General features: G+C 37.3%; 1 protein-coding gene across 3 annotated transcripts in view; it reads right to left on the minus strand.

The window, feature by feature from the left end:
* Window positions 1–302: 302 nt before the first annotated feature.
* Window positions 303–16,348, minus strand: part of PGM2 (phosphoglucomutase 2) — a 34,078-nt gene continuing 18,032 nt past the window's right edge. For all 3 annotated transcript variants that reach the window (XM_082051307.1, XM_082051306.1, XM_082051308.1), the window contains 13 exons: window positions 15,408–15,575; window positions 14,449–14,555; window positions 14,044–14,128; window positions 12,717–12,800; window positions 11,092–11,285; window positions 9,769–9,958; window positions 8,886–8,983; window positions 6,206–6,386; window positions 5,990–6,083; window positions 5,008–5,137; window positions 2,233–2,422; window positions 1,457–1,590; window positions 303–704 (listed from right to left, as the gene is read on the minus strand). In XM_082051307.1, coding sequence (XP_081907433.1) covers window positions 602–704; window positions 1,457–1,590; window positions 2,233–2,422; window positions 5,008–5,137; window positions 5,990–6,083; window positions 6,206–6,386; window positions 8,886–8,983; window positions 9,769–9,958; window positions 11,092–11,285; window positions 12,717–12,800; window positions 14,044–14,128; window positions 14,449–14,555; window positions 15,408–15,575 — 1,758 coding nt within the window. In that variant the 3' untranslated portion in view covers window positions 303–601. The remainder of the gene's footprint in view (window positions 705–1,456; window positions 1,591–2,232; window positions 2,423–5,007; window positions 5,138–5,989; window positions 6,084–6,205; window positions 6,387–8,885; window positions 8,984–9,768; window positions 9,959–11,091; window positions 11,286–12,716; window positions 12,801–14,043; window positions 14,129–14,448; window positions 14,556–15,407; window positions 15,576–16,348) is intronic.

A 16,348-nucleotide genomic window follows, 5' to 3' on the forward strand; every position in this document is an offset into this window, starting at 1 on the left:
GCACACATTCAACTCTACCACTAGTGAAATGCTGGTGGTACACTTAGTACCTCTAACCTTAAATTTGCTCTCCAGCAAATTCGTTGTGACTTTCTTGTTTATTTGGGCCAAAATCCCCAAGAAAGATGACTGTTTCTGAAACATTTGCCCCAAGTTTGCCGAAGTGTCACCACAGGCTTTCAATATTTCCTATTAACCGAAGAACTTGCTTTGCTAATCTAAACCTAGATAAAGTTGCATCGTACTATCACTCACACAGAAAAGAAATAAAAGTCCACACAAAACAGGCTGCATTTCAGAAATCAGGATATCACTTATAATATTTAATTAAAACAAGTTTTGATTGAAATACATTTGCAGTCAACATTTAGTTCATAAAGCTTTCAGTTCAACTGATTGGGTTTTTTTGGTCCTTTAAGGGCAGAGGTATTTTCCTTCCAGAATAAGACACTAGATCCAAGAGTACCCAGAGTAACTCTTAATAAAGGCAGAAGTCTTTTTAGTCTGAGCTCTCAGCTGTTTGGTCCTAAAAATCTTTACTTCTTAAATAATGCACTTCTAATGCTGCAAAAAAGCCAATTAAGGTAATAATTTTGCTACTTTACTCAGTCTTTCGTTGAAGATTGTTTTTTTCTGGTTGAAAGAAGTGTTTTTCAAGAGCGTTGACCAATTCATCTAGTTCCTTCTTCAGCCGCTCAACATCACTGAGAAACAAAATCCACACAAATACAGAAAACTGTCACAGTGGAGAAGCTAAAAAGCAATTGTTAAGTCTGTTGCATTGTTTTAGGCAAACATTTTCTATTAATGCTAAAAGTATATACACTTGATTTCTCATGGTAATGCACTGATATTCACTTCCAAGTGATGTTTATTGAAGGCACTTAAGATTATGGGAAAACATAAACCCACAATATAATCTAAAATAGAACGGCCAGTTTGAGTTCAGAAGATCTTCTGTTACTAGATGTATGTGATTAGAAATGCAACTTTTATATTTGTAATAGTATTTTCAGGCGAATTTTCATCTGTGAGAAAGCATTTTCATTATTAAAGTTAATAAGTGCTTATCTTTAAGACTAACTAAGGCTATCAGTCAAGGATATAATTACTAAACATAAAAGGGTTTAAAATAGCTTAGAACACTTTATATATAGTTATTTAAATTTAAAGCAACTATGTGCATAAAAAGAGAGTGAATGTATCTACTATCATTTAAGGCAGAATGTTTTTCTTGATATTGTTTTTACTGAATGTGAAACCAAGCTCAAAGGAATTTCAGTGACAAGAATGCACCAACAAATTTTGCAGAATTGAAGCTTTATGCAAATACATTTGCTAAAATAATGACTGCAGTAATATTATTTGATCATGAAGAGCCCCTTCCACACCAAAACAACATCAAAAAGCCACACAGTCTCTGTTACACCGCATTTACTGCTCTAAGTGACAATACCTGTTTCCAGGAGGTGCACAAAGTTCAGAATAGTATTTGATCTTTGGTTCCGTCCCACTGGTTCTCATTGTGGCCACTCCTCCGTTAGCAAAGGTGAACGTTATCATTTGGCTACTTTTACTAGTGGGTAGTATCTAGAAATAGTAAGAATAGATTTTAGAGGCTTGGCAAGTGACTATATATAATTAATTCAAGACAAAACTCATGACTTGATGTCATATAATCTAACTGAAGGATCAGTTAAAATTAAGCTTTGTTGTTTCCTTCATCTTTGTGGTCTTGAGAGGACACTATGCACATTACAGCCTTATCCTCCACCTAGAATCTGGTAGCAGTATGTTACTGCTAGTTAGCTCCTTTCAAGCCTAGTCAACATTTTTACTGCAAATACAAATTGTTCTGTGATGTCATTTCCCAGGAGGAAAAGAAAGATGGATTGTGGAAAACCTAAGCCACATCTCAGCAGACAGTTTAACTTACGCTTAGAGCAAGATAATGCAACATTGCTGTAGCAAGACAGCAATATCCTCCTACCTCCCTTTATAGACTGTCATCTTGGACAGAAGAAATACCACAAAAATCGATGGAAAAAACCCTAACCCTTCCCCACCCCTCCCCTTCATTTCCTCCCACCATGGCAAAACAATAATCCCCAGTCTAACTTATTTTAAGACTCAGGATGTAACATAATCTTTCAGTGTTTCTCCAGAGAAGTTTTTATATACATGTATATACATACTTACATGATTTATATGTAATTTTAAAAAGATACTCACAGCCTTTTGATCTGGCTGGCTGCTGTCATAGCCAGTAGTTAGATCCCTTATTCCAGAAACTTTAAATCTACCGCAAGATTTTGGGTATGTGTTTTTTCCATCAAAATTCCTAAGGTTGTCAAAAAGCTGTTGAATAACTTTAGGATCATGGCAGATGAAATATGAAGCTTTGGTAATATGGAAGCCATATCTGTGAAGACACAACATTAATGAATTGAAGAAACGATGTGCTTCTTAGAGTTGTACACCATACACATTAAGCAACCTTCTATAAAGCAAGAATCTATACTCATGGTCACCCAACCACAGTATCAGTTCACCCCCTTACTATTTTAAAAAGGCCTCAACAGCTCAATTGTCTCTATTTTACATACTTTAAAGAAACTTCTGTGCAAACACCTTTTCCCTGTAATGATTAAAAATTATAAAGTTTACTGCTAAACCAGAAGAAAAAAAGATGTCAGTATTGCCCTGAAGAGAGCTAACCGCCATAGGAAGAGAACTGACTACATCAAAACAGCTTCTTCAACTGGATTCCAGCTGACCTTTTCTGAGTAAAACAAATTTCAGACTGTTTTTTTTTTCAATCACACTTCAGAAGCTGCTCTCCCATTAAAGTGTTTCTACTAAACCAAACTCTTCTGAACATTGTCTCATTGTCTCTTTACCATATCTGTTTGCTGCCAGGTAATACGATGCACAATCTGCAAAGACAATTCATCTGCTAACACTGACTTTTCAAAACAGCATGTTGTTGAAAAGCATACAAGCCTGGACTGGTTGTTTAAGTGAGCTCTTACTAGTGATCAACTAGTGATCAACACTTCATGAGTATCCTTGATGCCAGGGAACATCTCAAGGGCATAATCTTTCATTAGTAGTAGGATGTTCATGCTTGAAACCTGAAAGGTTCCTTAAATAGCGTCATGTTTATACCAAAATGGACAACTTGAAGGTCAATAGTTGTTGAATCAGTCTTGAGCAAGGGACTTTACAAAACCTATCCTATATTTGAAAGAAGTGATGAGCCTGCTAAAACTGTGTTGTTTCCTCATCTGCATTTAGTTCTTTGAGAACAGATCCCCTTATATTACCTCCAAAATACATAGTTTCTTCTGCTTCAACCGCAACTCACAAGACAAATCTGACAAAGACCAAAACAGTAAGGACTAGAAAACTGCAACTCTATACTAGCCACAAGCAAACAAAAAGCAAACACACAAAACAAACCCCCAAAACATAACAATAATTCCCGCCTGCAGTTCTAGTTATCAAGCATCTATTTAATAATAAGATTTGTATCCTTTGCTGTATCTGTAGCTTTTCCACAGTGACTATGTGCATTGACATGTTACTTTGAGGTGCATCTACAGACTGTTTTTACACTAACTAAGCTCTGACTTTTAGAGTTCTTTTCAGTAGCTATGTACACAGCAGCACTGTGGCACAGCTAAGTTCCACTTGCTTATTCTGTTTCTGATGGCAACCTAAAGCAGAAGTTTACTAAGTGAGTATTTTAAAAAGTGTGAGCCAGAGGAGGATAGTTCTTTGAATATACACTTCCAGCTACTAGTAATTAGGAGAATTCTCAGGTCTGACACTATATTTACAGCTCTAGGCATGAATTCCTCTTCTATATTACTGTTTCTTGAGCGCAGCTAAACTTCTGCCATATACAATAGCAGATAAATCGTGGGATTTATCAATACAGTGTGTTAGCAAGTCTTTGCCACTTGCTTCCTTCTTAAACAGTGGATGACACCAGCATGGCTAGCGCTGCAGACAAATGAGAGTTCTGAGGACTGGTAAAACAAGCAGCACCAAGACTGGAGTTTTCCATGAGACTCTTCACAGGTTCCATCACTTCCTTCTTAGTGTCTATGAGACATGAAGAGGTAGAAAGTATCAGCCAGCCTGTGCTGCTCCCTACTTTAAACAAACAACTCAAAACCCCCACAAAAAACACTCCCTGCTCCTTGAAATCCAGTAGCCATCTTTGCTATTGATTTCTGTGGGTCTTTGAACACATTAAACAAGAACAAAAGGAAAGTAGTGCCTCATATTAAAAACTCTCAGAGGGATACCCAGCTGCATGTAGCCAATAGTTATGGCCAGTCACAGCACTTCTGCACAATCAGCTCCAATCTCAGTATTCTGGAACAGAAGGAACAATCAACAACCAACACATACTACCCATCAAAAAAAAAGACAAAATGATATAATAAAATGCCCAATTTTAGAGCCAACTCGAATTAATTTAATTGCAAGTAGCTCTGCAGCCAGGACAGGAGCAAGCTGGCTTCTATGAGTCGCATAAATATGCCAGAGCTACTTAGACCCATTTTGCCATCAACATTTTTATGTGTCTGGCACACGCAAGCAGCAAAAGGCGCTATGATCTCTACAACCCAGCAAAACGGCTGGCCAAAAATCAGGCCAATCTTCTGTAAAAGGACCCAAGAACAGAACTTCTCAAAAGGAGGGAAGCCTTTCAGACAACCAAACAGAAATACCTCAAAAATCTCATTAGTTAATAGGGAATTAGTAAGGTAACATTATTGTTTTTAAAATACCCTAAAACAACACAAAACCAAGTAATAAATGTATCCATGCCCATGGGGCAGGAGCACTTTCTAGAAGGTTACTATTAACACACAATCGTAGCGTTAGTACAATAACACAGGTTTTATTTCTTCATACACTATCGGTTGCTGTTGAGTCCCTATATGTAGAAGGGAGAAAATCTGAAAATTAAACAATTATAACCAAACTCACTCATCATAGACAGCTTTCAGCTGCTGAGACAATGACAAATTCCTGGTTGCCAAAAAGCTTGCCATCTCTGCAGTTATAACAGCAGCGCTGACACCATCTTTGTCCAGAACAGCAGGACAGCACATATACCCTAAACAAATAAAAATATATCAGATATGCATAATTCTCTGAGTAAATAAGACACAATGGGGGAGGGAGGGGGGGGAGTTGATTGAACCAACATCTTTTAAAGGAGAAATGCCCATAACTATAGTACAGACATTTTAGAGTTAAACCAAATGTGGAAAAAAAAAATTATCTTCTAATCAGTGTTAATTTTGATAAGCAAGTTATTTAATGGAATTTCAAGACAGAGACATATTTGTACCATATCAGTGCCAGCTGCTCCTGAGTACTTTGGGAGCTCTCATGAAACAGAAATGCCACACTGCAGGAACAATGCAAGTACAGCACTTTGTCTCAAATGTGATTACCCTTACATGGGAGCATATGGTAACACTGATAATTATCTGTGAAATTAGTCACATTTTCTCTGATTTTTCAAGTACTGAGATACTCAAGAAATAGCATTATAGCTTTTCAACTTCCTTCTCAGAAATTCATAGCTTTCTAGTTTAAAAATATAATTTGGGCAAGTTTTTACTTTATTTTGTTCACATTCAAAACTTCAAAATTAGTTTAAAACTGACAGGTAAACATACTCAACTTGAAGTCAGAATAATGCGGGGGGAAGAGGTTTAGTAACTTGGGCAGAATTTGCATCCAAGTCTACACAGCCATGCTACTCGCATCATCCTACTCTGCGCTAAGCAGAGATACAAAGGATTAAAACCAGTAATATCAATCAGACAAATGGATGATTATCAATTACTTACTGGAAACACACCTATTGTGTTGAGGACACCTTTACGTTGCCATTTTATGCTGTAGTCCTACTTTCACTATTTTACAAGATACCAGAACATAATATTATGTTTCTTACCTATAGCCTCCTCAAATGCAAAAAGAACAGCTTTTCCCTGGTCCATCAGCTGTTTGGCACGGTTGCCCATCCACTTGAAACCTGTCAGCGTTTCCTACAGCAGTCAGGAGAAAAAAAAAAAGACAATTAAAAATAAAAGCAATGTTTCAAAGAGATAGGACACTGCCTAGGAAAGCAAATGAAAGAATATGGAATAATGTGTCACATGTTGCTTACCTCAAAGTGAAAACCTTCCTTTAGTGCAATTGCTCTCAAGATTTTGGAAGAAACAGTACTGGATAACATGTAGACATCTTTAATGGCACAAGTATCCCTATTGTTATTTTTCCAGCAAGTGAAAATCCACCAGCCTAAAAGAGCTCCCAGCTCATTTCCAGAAAACACTTTCCATTCACCACTGGAGGGGAACAAAAAATCATAGGAAGGATATGAATTCAAACGATAGTACTGGAGGGAAAAAAAAATTATTGGTTCTTTCATACATGAATACTAACAAATAAACCACTGCATCTGAATTCCAAGCAGCAGTAACAAGGTAATGTGTTCCTTTTGAACAAAAAAATAATTCCTCCCCCAAAAATTTCTGAAGTGGTTACTTTCCTCAACAATCACACTCACCAGCTTTTGAGTTTACCCAAAGATGAAAGTGGTATTTCCAACATATTTTAAGTACAACAAAAATATTCAGCAGACATTATAAAAATCATTGATTAAGACAAGCACAGAGACACAAAAATACAATTCTCAAGGGATCAGTATTTTTAGTGGACTTAGTGACAAATACTTTTTATTTAATCACAAATACATCAACTGGTCATTGAGAAGACTGGAAAAAATCTCAAATGGGTAAAAAAAATATTAACATTGATGTATTGCAAGGACAAGAAAAACTGAAGGAACAAGAGAAAGATGGAAGTCAAAATTGCCCAAAAATTCACAGTCACAAAAGGGGACAAAGACACTGCCAAACTGACAAAAATCAAGACCTACAGAAACAGTACCTGTTGTGAAAGAGCAGCAGACTCAGCTCCTGCATTTATTGATGCCAACAGGCATCAAAGCAACGCACAGCGACAACTTAGCGTAAGAGCCCTGAGAGAGAACGTTCTGTCAAAGAAGAAGTACAGATACTGTAGAAGCCTATATTAATATTTGATTAGTGTATGAACAGCTACGGCAGAGGTCTGAGAGGACACAGGACTGAAAGTTAGGAGACAACTGACTGGCTCAACAATTAGTGAAGAGGTAGTAGAACGAGAGCTTCATGCTCTCAGTGGGCGATAAACACACTAACCTAACGTCCCCTCTTCCAGTCTCTGATAGCTATCAGTTTTTAGACCAAAAAAAAAAAAAAAATCAGCAATTTTGCATTCTTGCTTTAACCCATCACAGCTAGCACAAACGGAAGCTTTTTATGCTATTTCTTTGATGCCAAATTGCTAACTGAGGCTGGCACAGGCCATAAACAATAAAATAGGGATATTCCAGCTAACACTGCAGAGATACAGCAGAGAGTGCCAATCTACCTGTTCTTCTTCTAAAGACAGAAAAGCCTCCTTAGTTCATGCCGTGAGGCTAATGAGTTTAAAAAAGCCCCTGAGCCCTGAAGAAAACACTGGCACCTCTGAAGCTGCTGCAAGACCAAAAGAGATTCGCTCTGGAGAACGAAATGGATATGTGCATTGGCTCCTTTTCCTGGCTTTTTGGTATCTGTGTAACTGATACAGGTTCAAATATTTGCACCATCCACAATCACTGAGGACATCTAGCAGGTGCCCATCTCATCCCTCAGGTACCAAGGACTGTTGCTGTGATTTTATGCCCCTCTTCTGGCTCTCATGCATAGGGAATTCATTTACATTATTGCTGTTCTTGGCCCAGCAGCAGATTTTCATTCTTCAAGGTTTTCAGCTCAGAGAGGTGCAGTTTACTGTTGTTAAAGATTTATGGTTTCTAACTGCTTAGATTAGTTTCTGCTTTATCAGGGTACGTAAAAGAGAAACATCACTATTTGTAGGTATGATACCAAGTAGTACTTGAGATTATTTTCAATTTTCAAATCAAATATGACCACAATACAGAAATGCAAATAATTGTAGAAGTACAGGATACCAGGGGGCATGAACTAAAGGGATGGCAATATCAGGCCAGAACTACAGGTTACACATTCCACACATATGAAAAATTCATGAGGAGCCCCTGTTTAAGCAAGTTTACCTTTGGTAATTCCATTCCTTGACAGGATGTACATAGATAAATAATGCATGTATAGCTAGCTGGTCCTTAAAGGAGAGAGTACAAATACTGAGAGTACTATACTGAGAAGAACCACAAAAAAGCTTAAGGTGAAATGCAGGTGTGTAACATTATGCATAGAAATTGGGAACTGAGCAAGAGAGGCTCACATTGTCTAATGATAAGTAAAATGTCTGGTCTAACAGTACTTTAAAAAGAAGGAACTCATATTAAAGACCAGGGATGTTCCCTGAGATTATCAGGGAACTCTAAAGGTTCTCTTGAATATTCAAGTTATTCTTTAATAAACATAAAAATGTTTATAAGTGTTCTGTGAAAAATTTCTAACTGAAATCCCACCTTTCAAAAGGTGTAACACAAACACAGCAATTCATATGCTTCTGTGCATGCCTCAAGTGCAGCAAGTTTAAGTATTTATTCAGGCTTCTACACGGTGTCTAATGTTAATTATTTTCATTTACTGCCCCCACTGTGGTCTGCTTCATGCAGTCCTCTCACATTTCTATGTGTTTTCAGTCCAAAACCGACTACTGTGACTGGCCTATCTTCCTCTGCAACACAGGTAGCAAAAATCCCCCAAACAAGCCTAGCCTAAAGGCTAGTAAAAATGTAAATGGTTTGCATTTCTTTATTACCATACCTCTCTTGTTTCTCTGCCACCGCAAGTCGATCAGCATCAGGGTCATTTGCTAAAATGATTTTTGCCCCATCTTTTTCAGCCAAAGCAAAAGACAATGTCTGGAAAAGTGGTAAGCGAGGTGAGTGTTAATAATCCCAAATCATTTTTTCACTTTCTGTATAGTTTTTAAATAATTTTCCCAATTTATTTAATCTCAAAAACCCAAAATCATGATGTGTCTCTTCAAAAAATAAAGGTTAAGCCCAGCAGCAGTAGAGCACGGTCAGGATATTTAGCTTCGCCTACATTATTCCACTTCTGCAGCCTGAGTCAAACACTACTTGGATTCAAACAGGATCCTTCGACAACAAAGTGTAGAAGAAATACTTGTAGCAGAAATTCTAAACACCTGTCAGGACTTCCCCTGTGCCCAGCTGGTGTTGTATCAGAACAATTTAATCCTTGTATTTCAGATTTAAATTGTAGAAACTTTCCAAAACCAGGTGTGAAGATATTTATATTATTATTTTATTTTTTAAAAGGAACTGTATCACTTTGTTCTATGTGCAGATGCTGCCCATTCTGTTAGAGCACAGAACAAAGCAGTTTAAAGTTATAACTAATTATAACCCAACTGCTTCAAAAAGAATTATAAATTTCAATGAAAGGATAGCAGCTGATTCTTCACTAAATGTAAGGCTATGAAAACAGAATCAAAATAGACCTTCAAGCAATATTTATCTCCACGACTAGAGGCGGAAAAGAAACACTGTCTGAAAGATATTGCAACTATTAAAAATAAAATAAAATAAAATAAAATAAAATAAAATAAAATAAAATAAAATAAAATAAAATAAAATAAAATAAAATAAAATAAAATAAAATAAAATAAAAATCTATTTACCAGAACACCTTTGCCTTCTTCAGGATTTGGATACTTTACTGTGGGAAACTCTGGATCAGGATCCTTCTGCTCCGGAACAGCAAAAGGAGGGCTCAGGTCAAATGCCTTGAAGGCCAACTGCACAAACTTATGACCTACACCATGCACAGAAGTATGAACAAATTTCAGGTTTGTTTCCTTGTTTATATTCCTGAAATAAAACAGATTAACAGTAAACTTGGATATGGAAGAATATTCTGCATAAAACTAAGTTCGAAAACAGATATGACTCAGTATTCTATATCACTGTTAAAACTATAAATTAAAGTAGGTCAAATTTTAAAGGTAATAGCTTGAATATTGGCTTTAGCCTCATTTTTCAGCAATATGAGTCGCTCTTGATATCTAATGTCCCAGTATGTGCAAATCACTGGAATAAGAAAGACAGTATACATTGCACCCCAAGGGAGGCGAGTGGAAACAAACCCAACTGACTAACAAGACTCTTCATCCCCAACTCTGGCGTTAAAACCAGCTCCACAAGCTGTGAACACAGTGAACCGACAGCAGCACGCCTCATTTCAGCACACTTGTTTTTATGAAGTACATTTACTGAAAAGTGTAAAACAAACGCAAAGGTATGCAAACTCCTAAGGAGACATTTAACTCCTCTTCTGAAAAACGGCATAATTAGCCACATAGCCCCAACCTTCTTGTAATTCTGACTTAGTTTTTAGCAAGAGTAAGAACATGGTTAATGGTGGTTAAAATTATGATGTAAATAAGCAGATCTAACAGGTTGCTGTTCATCTAATTCATAAACCAATTCTACTCGTTAATCACAAACAGAAATATCCACTTGATTTTGTTGAGTGAAGTTTTTACTGAGCAAGTAACAGGAAACAGGCTCACACAACTTGCCCAAGCCCACCAGGAGCCCACGCCAGGCTGGGATGACAGAGCAAGACAACCTTCTCCTAGAATTGGCTTAGCACCCTGGTTCACCTTCTCTCCTAGAAGCTCATTTGAAGGCTGCCTGGTGTCAGCTGCACAAGATGGCCCCAGTCTTGATATGGTTTTTGGCTGACGCGTGGTCATGTGAATGCAGGGAGATGACATAATCAGAAACTAATCGCTCACTTTGCTGGGTTAGACTCCTGCCAGAGCAGCTTTATCAACCGGCTTACTACCTCAGCACACAGCTGGCAGTGCTGCCACCAAGGACATCAAGAAGGCACAGACAGAACTGGATTATGGCCACTCTGACTTCCATCAACATAACCCGCCCTACTGATGTGCTATATGGAAAAATCACATATTCTGAACAAAGTTAACACCAGTTACCTGTGAAAGCACTGTTTCTGTATGTCTTTGAAATACTCCTTATTGACTGTGGCATAAGGATCATGAAGTAGCAGACTGCTGTCAATCAGCTTGTCATCCCAAGCCTGAGGCCACGGCTCTTGGTTCTCCTCAATAGCCTGAGAAATTCCTTTGTCATGAGGGGAAATTATCTGAGCACCATTTTCCCAGTAAACCTAAATAATAAATAGGGTGAGTATTTGGTCATTAATATTGTAGGATAGCTTCGTTATTTTTTTGTTGGCTAAGGTACATTACATTTGTTAGAGTATTAGAGCAAATTAGGCTTAAGTATACCCAGAGTGTTCCCCTGTTCATGTTCTCAGTGTTTCCTCTCACAGCCCATTTTTATTCTCTAAAAACGTAGTTTAATTTTTATCAGAAGATATAAAAATTCAGAATGAAACACAAAACAACACCCAGCTCATTTACTGAGAAGATTCAAGTATCAGCCTGTCTGCCAGCCTTGGGATTGATAACTTGCCCATGCATATATTGTCTTCCAGATTTTTATATATTATCCTTGCATATAGAAGAATTCTTAAGAGGAAAAAAGTGTGCAAAAGTGAAACACATTTACCACAAAAAAGTAAAGAGAATGGCATAAAAACTTTGTAGCTGCCTCCAGCAGCAGTGTTGCCACAACAGCAAGCACAAATTCAACTAAGTTGCAAGATGTTCATTACTTGTAGTCTTGTCCTTTTTGTTGACTGTTTATACAACCAGAAAGAGCTCTACTCGTTATGCTTTATATACAGTTGTTTGCACACTTCCTCTTACTGATGGTTTACAGACCACAAGTGTAAGGAAAGATACCTAACAGCATCTTGGCCATGTATTAATATACATGTAGCCCAAATAACAAAATAACAAGAAAAGACCATTCAAAAAATAATTGATAAAACAGCCAAACAAGCTATCAAAATCAATACGTGAAATGTTTTAAAAAAAGCAATTTTAAACAGACATGAGGTACTGCAGTGAGACAGCAAGAAATCATCCCTGCTAATGCCTTGTTTTTTTATAAAGAAGACAAAAAAGATCTCCCCACTTCCATTTTTGTATTTTGGCAACACTCTGTATACAACTAGTCCAGCTATGGGATGACTGGCAGACAGGCAGCTCAGCCATGTTTTTTTCAGTGGAAAGCAGATTTCTGTCATAGAAAAAATTCACACTAGTTACCATGTCACTTAGCAGAAGAAAAATATACTACAATAAATTAATGGAATTTATTCAAAATGTTTTGTGCAAGGAACTCATTAGGTTTCACATATTTTTAATCCTCTGGGCTTGTAAAATTAAAGAGAACTTTTAAAGTTGTGAATTGGAGGAATTCTTAACACTTTTGAAAATAGGTCAGTAAATATTTTAAAGTGTTCCAAAGTATGCAATGGTATTGCTTATCTTCCCACTTTTTAGAGATAAGATTTTAATTATGCTATTAGTATAACATGCTACTAGCTTTAAATACACACATCTAAAAGAGATCAAACTATCAATTAACTTGGTCTATAACATGAGAGGAACTATACACAGTAGCACTAGTGTCCCTACATGGACAGAAATGTTTGAAAAAAGCCATAAAATAGGCCATATAGGCATACCTTGTAACCGTTATCTTGTTTCGGATTATGGGAAGCTGTAACCATAATTCCAGCACAAAGCTTCAGGTGTGTGACTGTGTATGGCTGCAACAAGAGAAAGTTAGCTGAAGTGGAATGCACATAATTCTATGTATTATTTATTCTGATGCATATGCAATACTTCCATACTTCTGAATGGAACAAAAGCCAGGATGTGATTCCTTCAGACTGGGTCTAAAGCAGAATCTAAATAGTACTTGCTCCATTTGACCCCCTTGCTTGTTCTTGTGAATTTTCCCATTTATAGATTCTTAGCATTGCTTCGGATGCTTTGTGCACCTCTATAGTATTTTTATAGAAGGAAACCGAATGCACATGTTGCCTGCTGTAGAATGACATGAGATACCGAGGCCATGAAGGGTGCAAAGTTTGTTGGGGTAATGACAGAAGTCTGCATGGAGTAGAGAATTACCGCTGGAGCAGCCTCATCCCTACTGGCTTTGGAGAGCAGCCCGTGGAGCAACCACTCCATCGTGTTTCAGAAGAGAATTGTTTTGGAGAGAGCTCTTACAAATTAGTCCAAAACAGATGGAGTGAATTAAAAATAAAGCATTATTTGTGACCACAGGTCCAGTTCAAGTTTACTCCCGGCTCTTTATTTAATAGCAAATGCGATTAACCGCTGTTCCAGCAAGACTGCTTTAGGCTGCACTATGAACAATTTGACCCTAAATCTACCAAAATGTGTATCAGTACAAAAGTGCTACATGCAACATCTTCATCCCGTTATGTTCTGTTTCCAGCACTCACAGGAGTAACTGGCACTGGGAGAAACTGTTGCGTTTAGTGCAAAGGTAGGGATTTTCTTTTTTGCTCTAGAGGACTGACACCTAGTGATCTGATGGTGAAAATGCTGACATGTTCAACAGCCCTCCTGGTGTAACATTGCTGCACTCCAACAACCTGCTATTTAAAAAGGCTACTTTGGATTCAATACCCCGAAAAGAAAGAAAAAAAGAATAAGACACCCAACCAACAATCACAAACCTGAATGTGTGTGCATGTTTCAGACTTCAGACCCCATGGCAATCTAGAAACAATGAGATGCCATCCACAAGAAATCTGCCTGAAAGCAGAAACACACCCCACCATCACTGATACTCTGCTCAGCTTCTTCCTTCTCTTGCTGTGGATGTTCTAAACTAAATATAGCTAAATAAGCACAAGACTAACTGCAGGTAGAGATTAAAATCTTAAAAGTGGTTTGTCTAATTTTCCTTCAGGTATTAAATTTCTTATATCTGACAGAATTTGTGTATCTATAAAAAGATATAATAGAGAAACCTACCACAAAAGGAGTTGGTGTTATATCAGAGAACAGATAAACTGGAATTCCCTGACTGATGAAGGTATTAGCAGCAAGTCTTGCAAACCTAAATAACAAGAAAAGATGCCATGGAAATGTATTACTTTTCTCACAACTAAGATTCTAGTATTCACAGGTTTTTTCCCCTCCTCACTCCAATTAAAACAAACAAAGCCACACAAACATAAATAAAACCCAAATTATTATACAGATCCAATTTAAAGGCATTCACGACGCCAAGGACTACTTTGTCATTAACAAAATATAAAAATACTATAAACCCCTCACCTTAATTCACTCTACAGAAAGATAAAATACTTTTGAAGCAGATATAAAGCCATAATGGATCACACAAGACAGCTACAAAATAAATTAAAACCTAAGTACCTTTTGCTACTACCTCCACTTGAAAGATGGGCACGAGCATCGAACCCAATCACGACTCCTCTCTTTTTCAGGTCACTGAAATTCTTCTCAAGGTACCTGCAAAATCCCTGAAGACAACAACTAATCAACTTCATTAATCCAATTTTAATATTTAATTTATCACTGCATTAAGATGATTACTAAGATGTTGACATCTTACAAAGGTGAACACACATACCATCTCACTGAACTGGAATTGGGATTCAGTTTGTCCAGGATCAATAAACATGAAGAAATATCAGAAACCTTCAAATCAACATAGTGAAGCTGGACAGCATTTAAATACTTTCCCCAAAATCATAAACAACTTCAGAAAGAAACAGTTAACATGATTAGTCTGAATTGCAGATTGAGAAGTGATTCAGCTGTGTTAGGTCTCAGATGAGGAAGACAACAACTGGCCAATACTTCATTTTTTTAAGTGAATCTCACCCTTAATAATGACATCTGTTTAGGATATGATATGCCACCACTCCAAGCTCCAGTAATTTAAGGTCCTGGGGTTTTTTAAGCTCGCCCCAAGCAGGTCTTTAAGACCAGTATGCACATACTTCACTGCATTTACGTAAATTTATGTCCAGCATACACGAAGCTTAGCCAAATGCTGGCTACCTCTGGGTTTTTTTCAGTAGTTGTTACATCAGGACTAAGTGATCCACTTGAGTTTAACTGTAGCTGTGTATAAATTCAGTTGTAAATCAAATATGAAAAAGAACCTATTTTAATGGCTTAATACCTTCTCTCCACTTGTTTTTGGAGATCAGCACTCAGCTAATAATTACCATTTAAATGATTTTTGAAAACTGGAGGAACAGTAAAAACCTTTTATTTCCATAGACTACCCATTTGCTTGTCATAAATGAGGCTCTTCCATTCCCATACACAACCAGTTAAGTGAGATAAAGTGCTGAACATGTTACCTGGGTTGTCTGGATAATGGTCAAGTCATTCATGTGGGAAATCCCTGCACCCATGGCCGCGCGGAGCCCCGCTGTGCCAAACTCCATCCGTGAGCCAAAGTACTTCTGCAGTTCTGCGGCATTTCCTTCAGCAACCAGTTGCTTCACTATTGCAGAAGTTTTGGGATTCTGTAGATACAAAGTTCAGATATTCTAGAAAAGGTTTTGTGTGTTTGTTTTTAATACCTTCAAGCTTCTTAACAGAACTGACTTTCCCACTCTCTGTACTGGCTTATTTCAGTATCAAAACATCACACACCACTTAAGAACACCAGAACTCCTGCTTCATCTTCCTAATTTTAAGCCAGTACAATCTCAAGTATTACTTATTTTAGATTTATCTCTGTAAGTGGACATGCTTCCTTGACAGCACTGTATATATCACAGTTTGGAAAGTGGAAAGATTTCCAAGTTGTCTATTTTAGTATTTCTGGTTTTAAAAACAAAAACAAACAATAAAAGCACCCTTACAGTTTAGAGAAATTTTGTCCTCACAAGAACTAAGCTAAAGATATAAGAGACTAAGCTAAGCTGATGATTAAGAAATATTTGTTACTTCCATAGCACTATAAGCAGAGTTAAAAAAAATTTAAAATCATAACCTTGTCCCAAGACTAGCTAACACCAGAGGCAGCAGCAAAACTAAGCAGTCTGGTCAGAAGACGACAATTTGCAATATATTTGCAGGTAATGTTTGTGAAAATAAGCACAACGCTCAGGATGAAAGCTTAGCAACTACAGCTGAATTATTAAACGACATGACTGCGCAGCGTGGCGACGGAAAGGCTGTGTCAGACTGCTTGTGAACAGCGAGGAGTTTCCAAGTGTCACTGCTTTTCTTGGGATATTGTTTGTATCAACCTTTCATTGTTATGAACTCTCTTTGTTTCCAAATCTGCAAA

Source organism: Streptopelia decaocto (assembly GCF_964273445.1).
Source record: "Streptopelia decaocto genome assembly, chromosome: 4".
In the NCBI taxonomy this organism is placed as follows: domain Eukaryota; kingdom Metazoa; phylum Chordata; class Aves; order Columbiformes; family Columbidae; genus Streptopelia; species Streptopelia decaocto.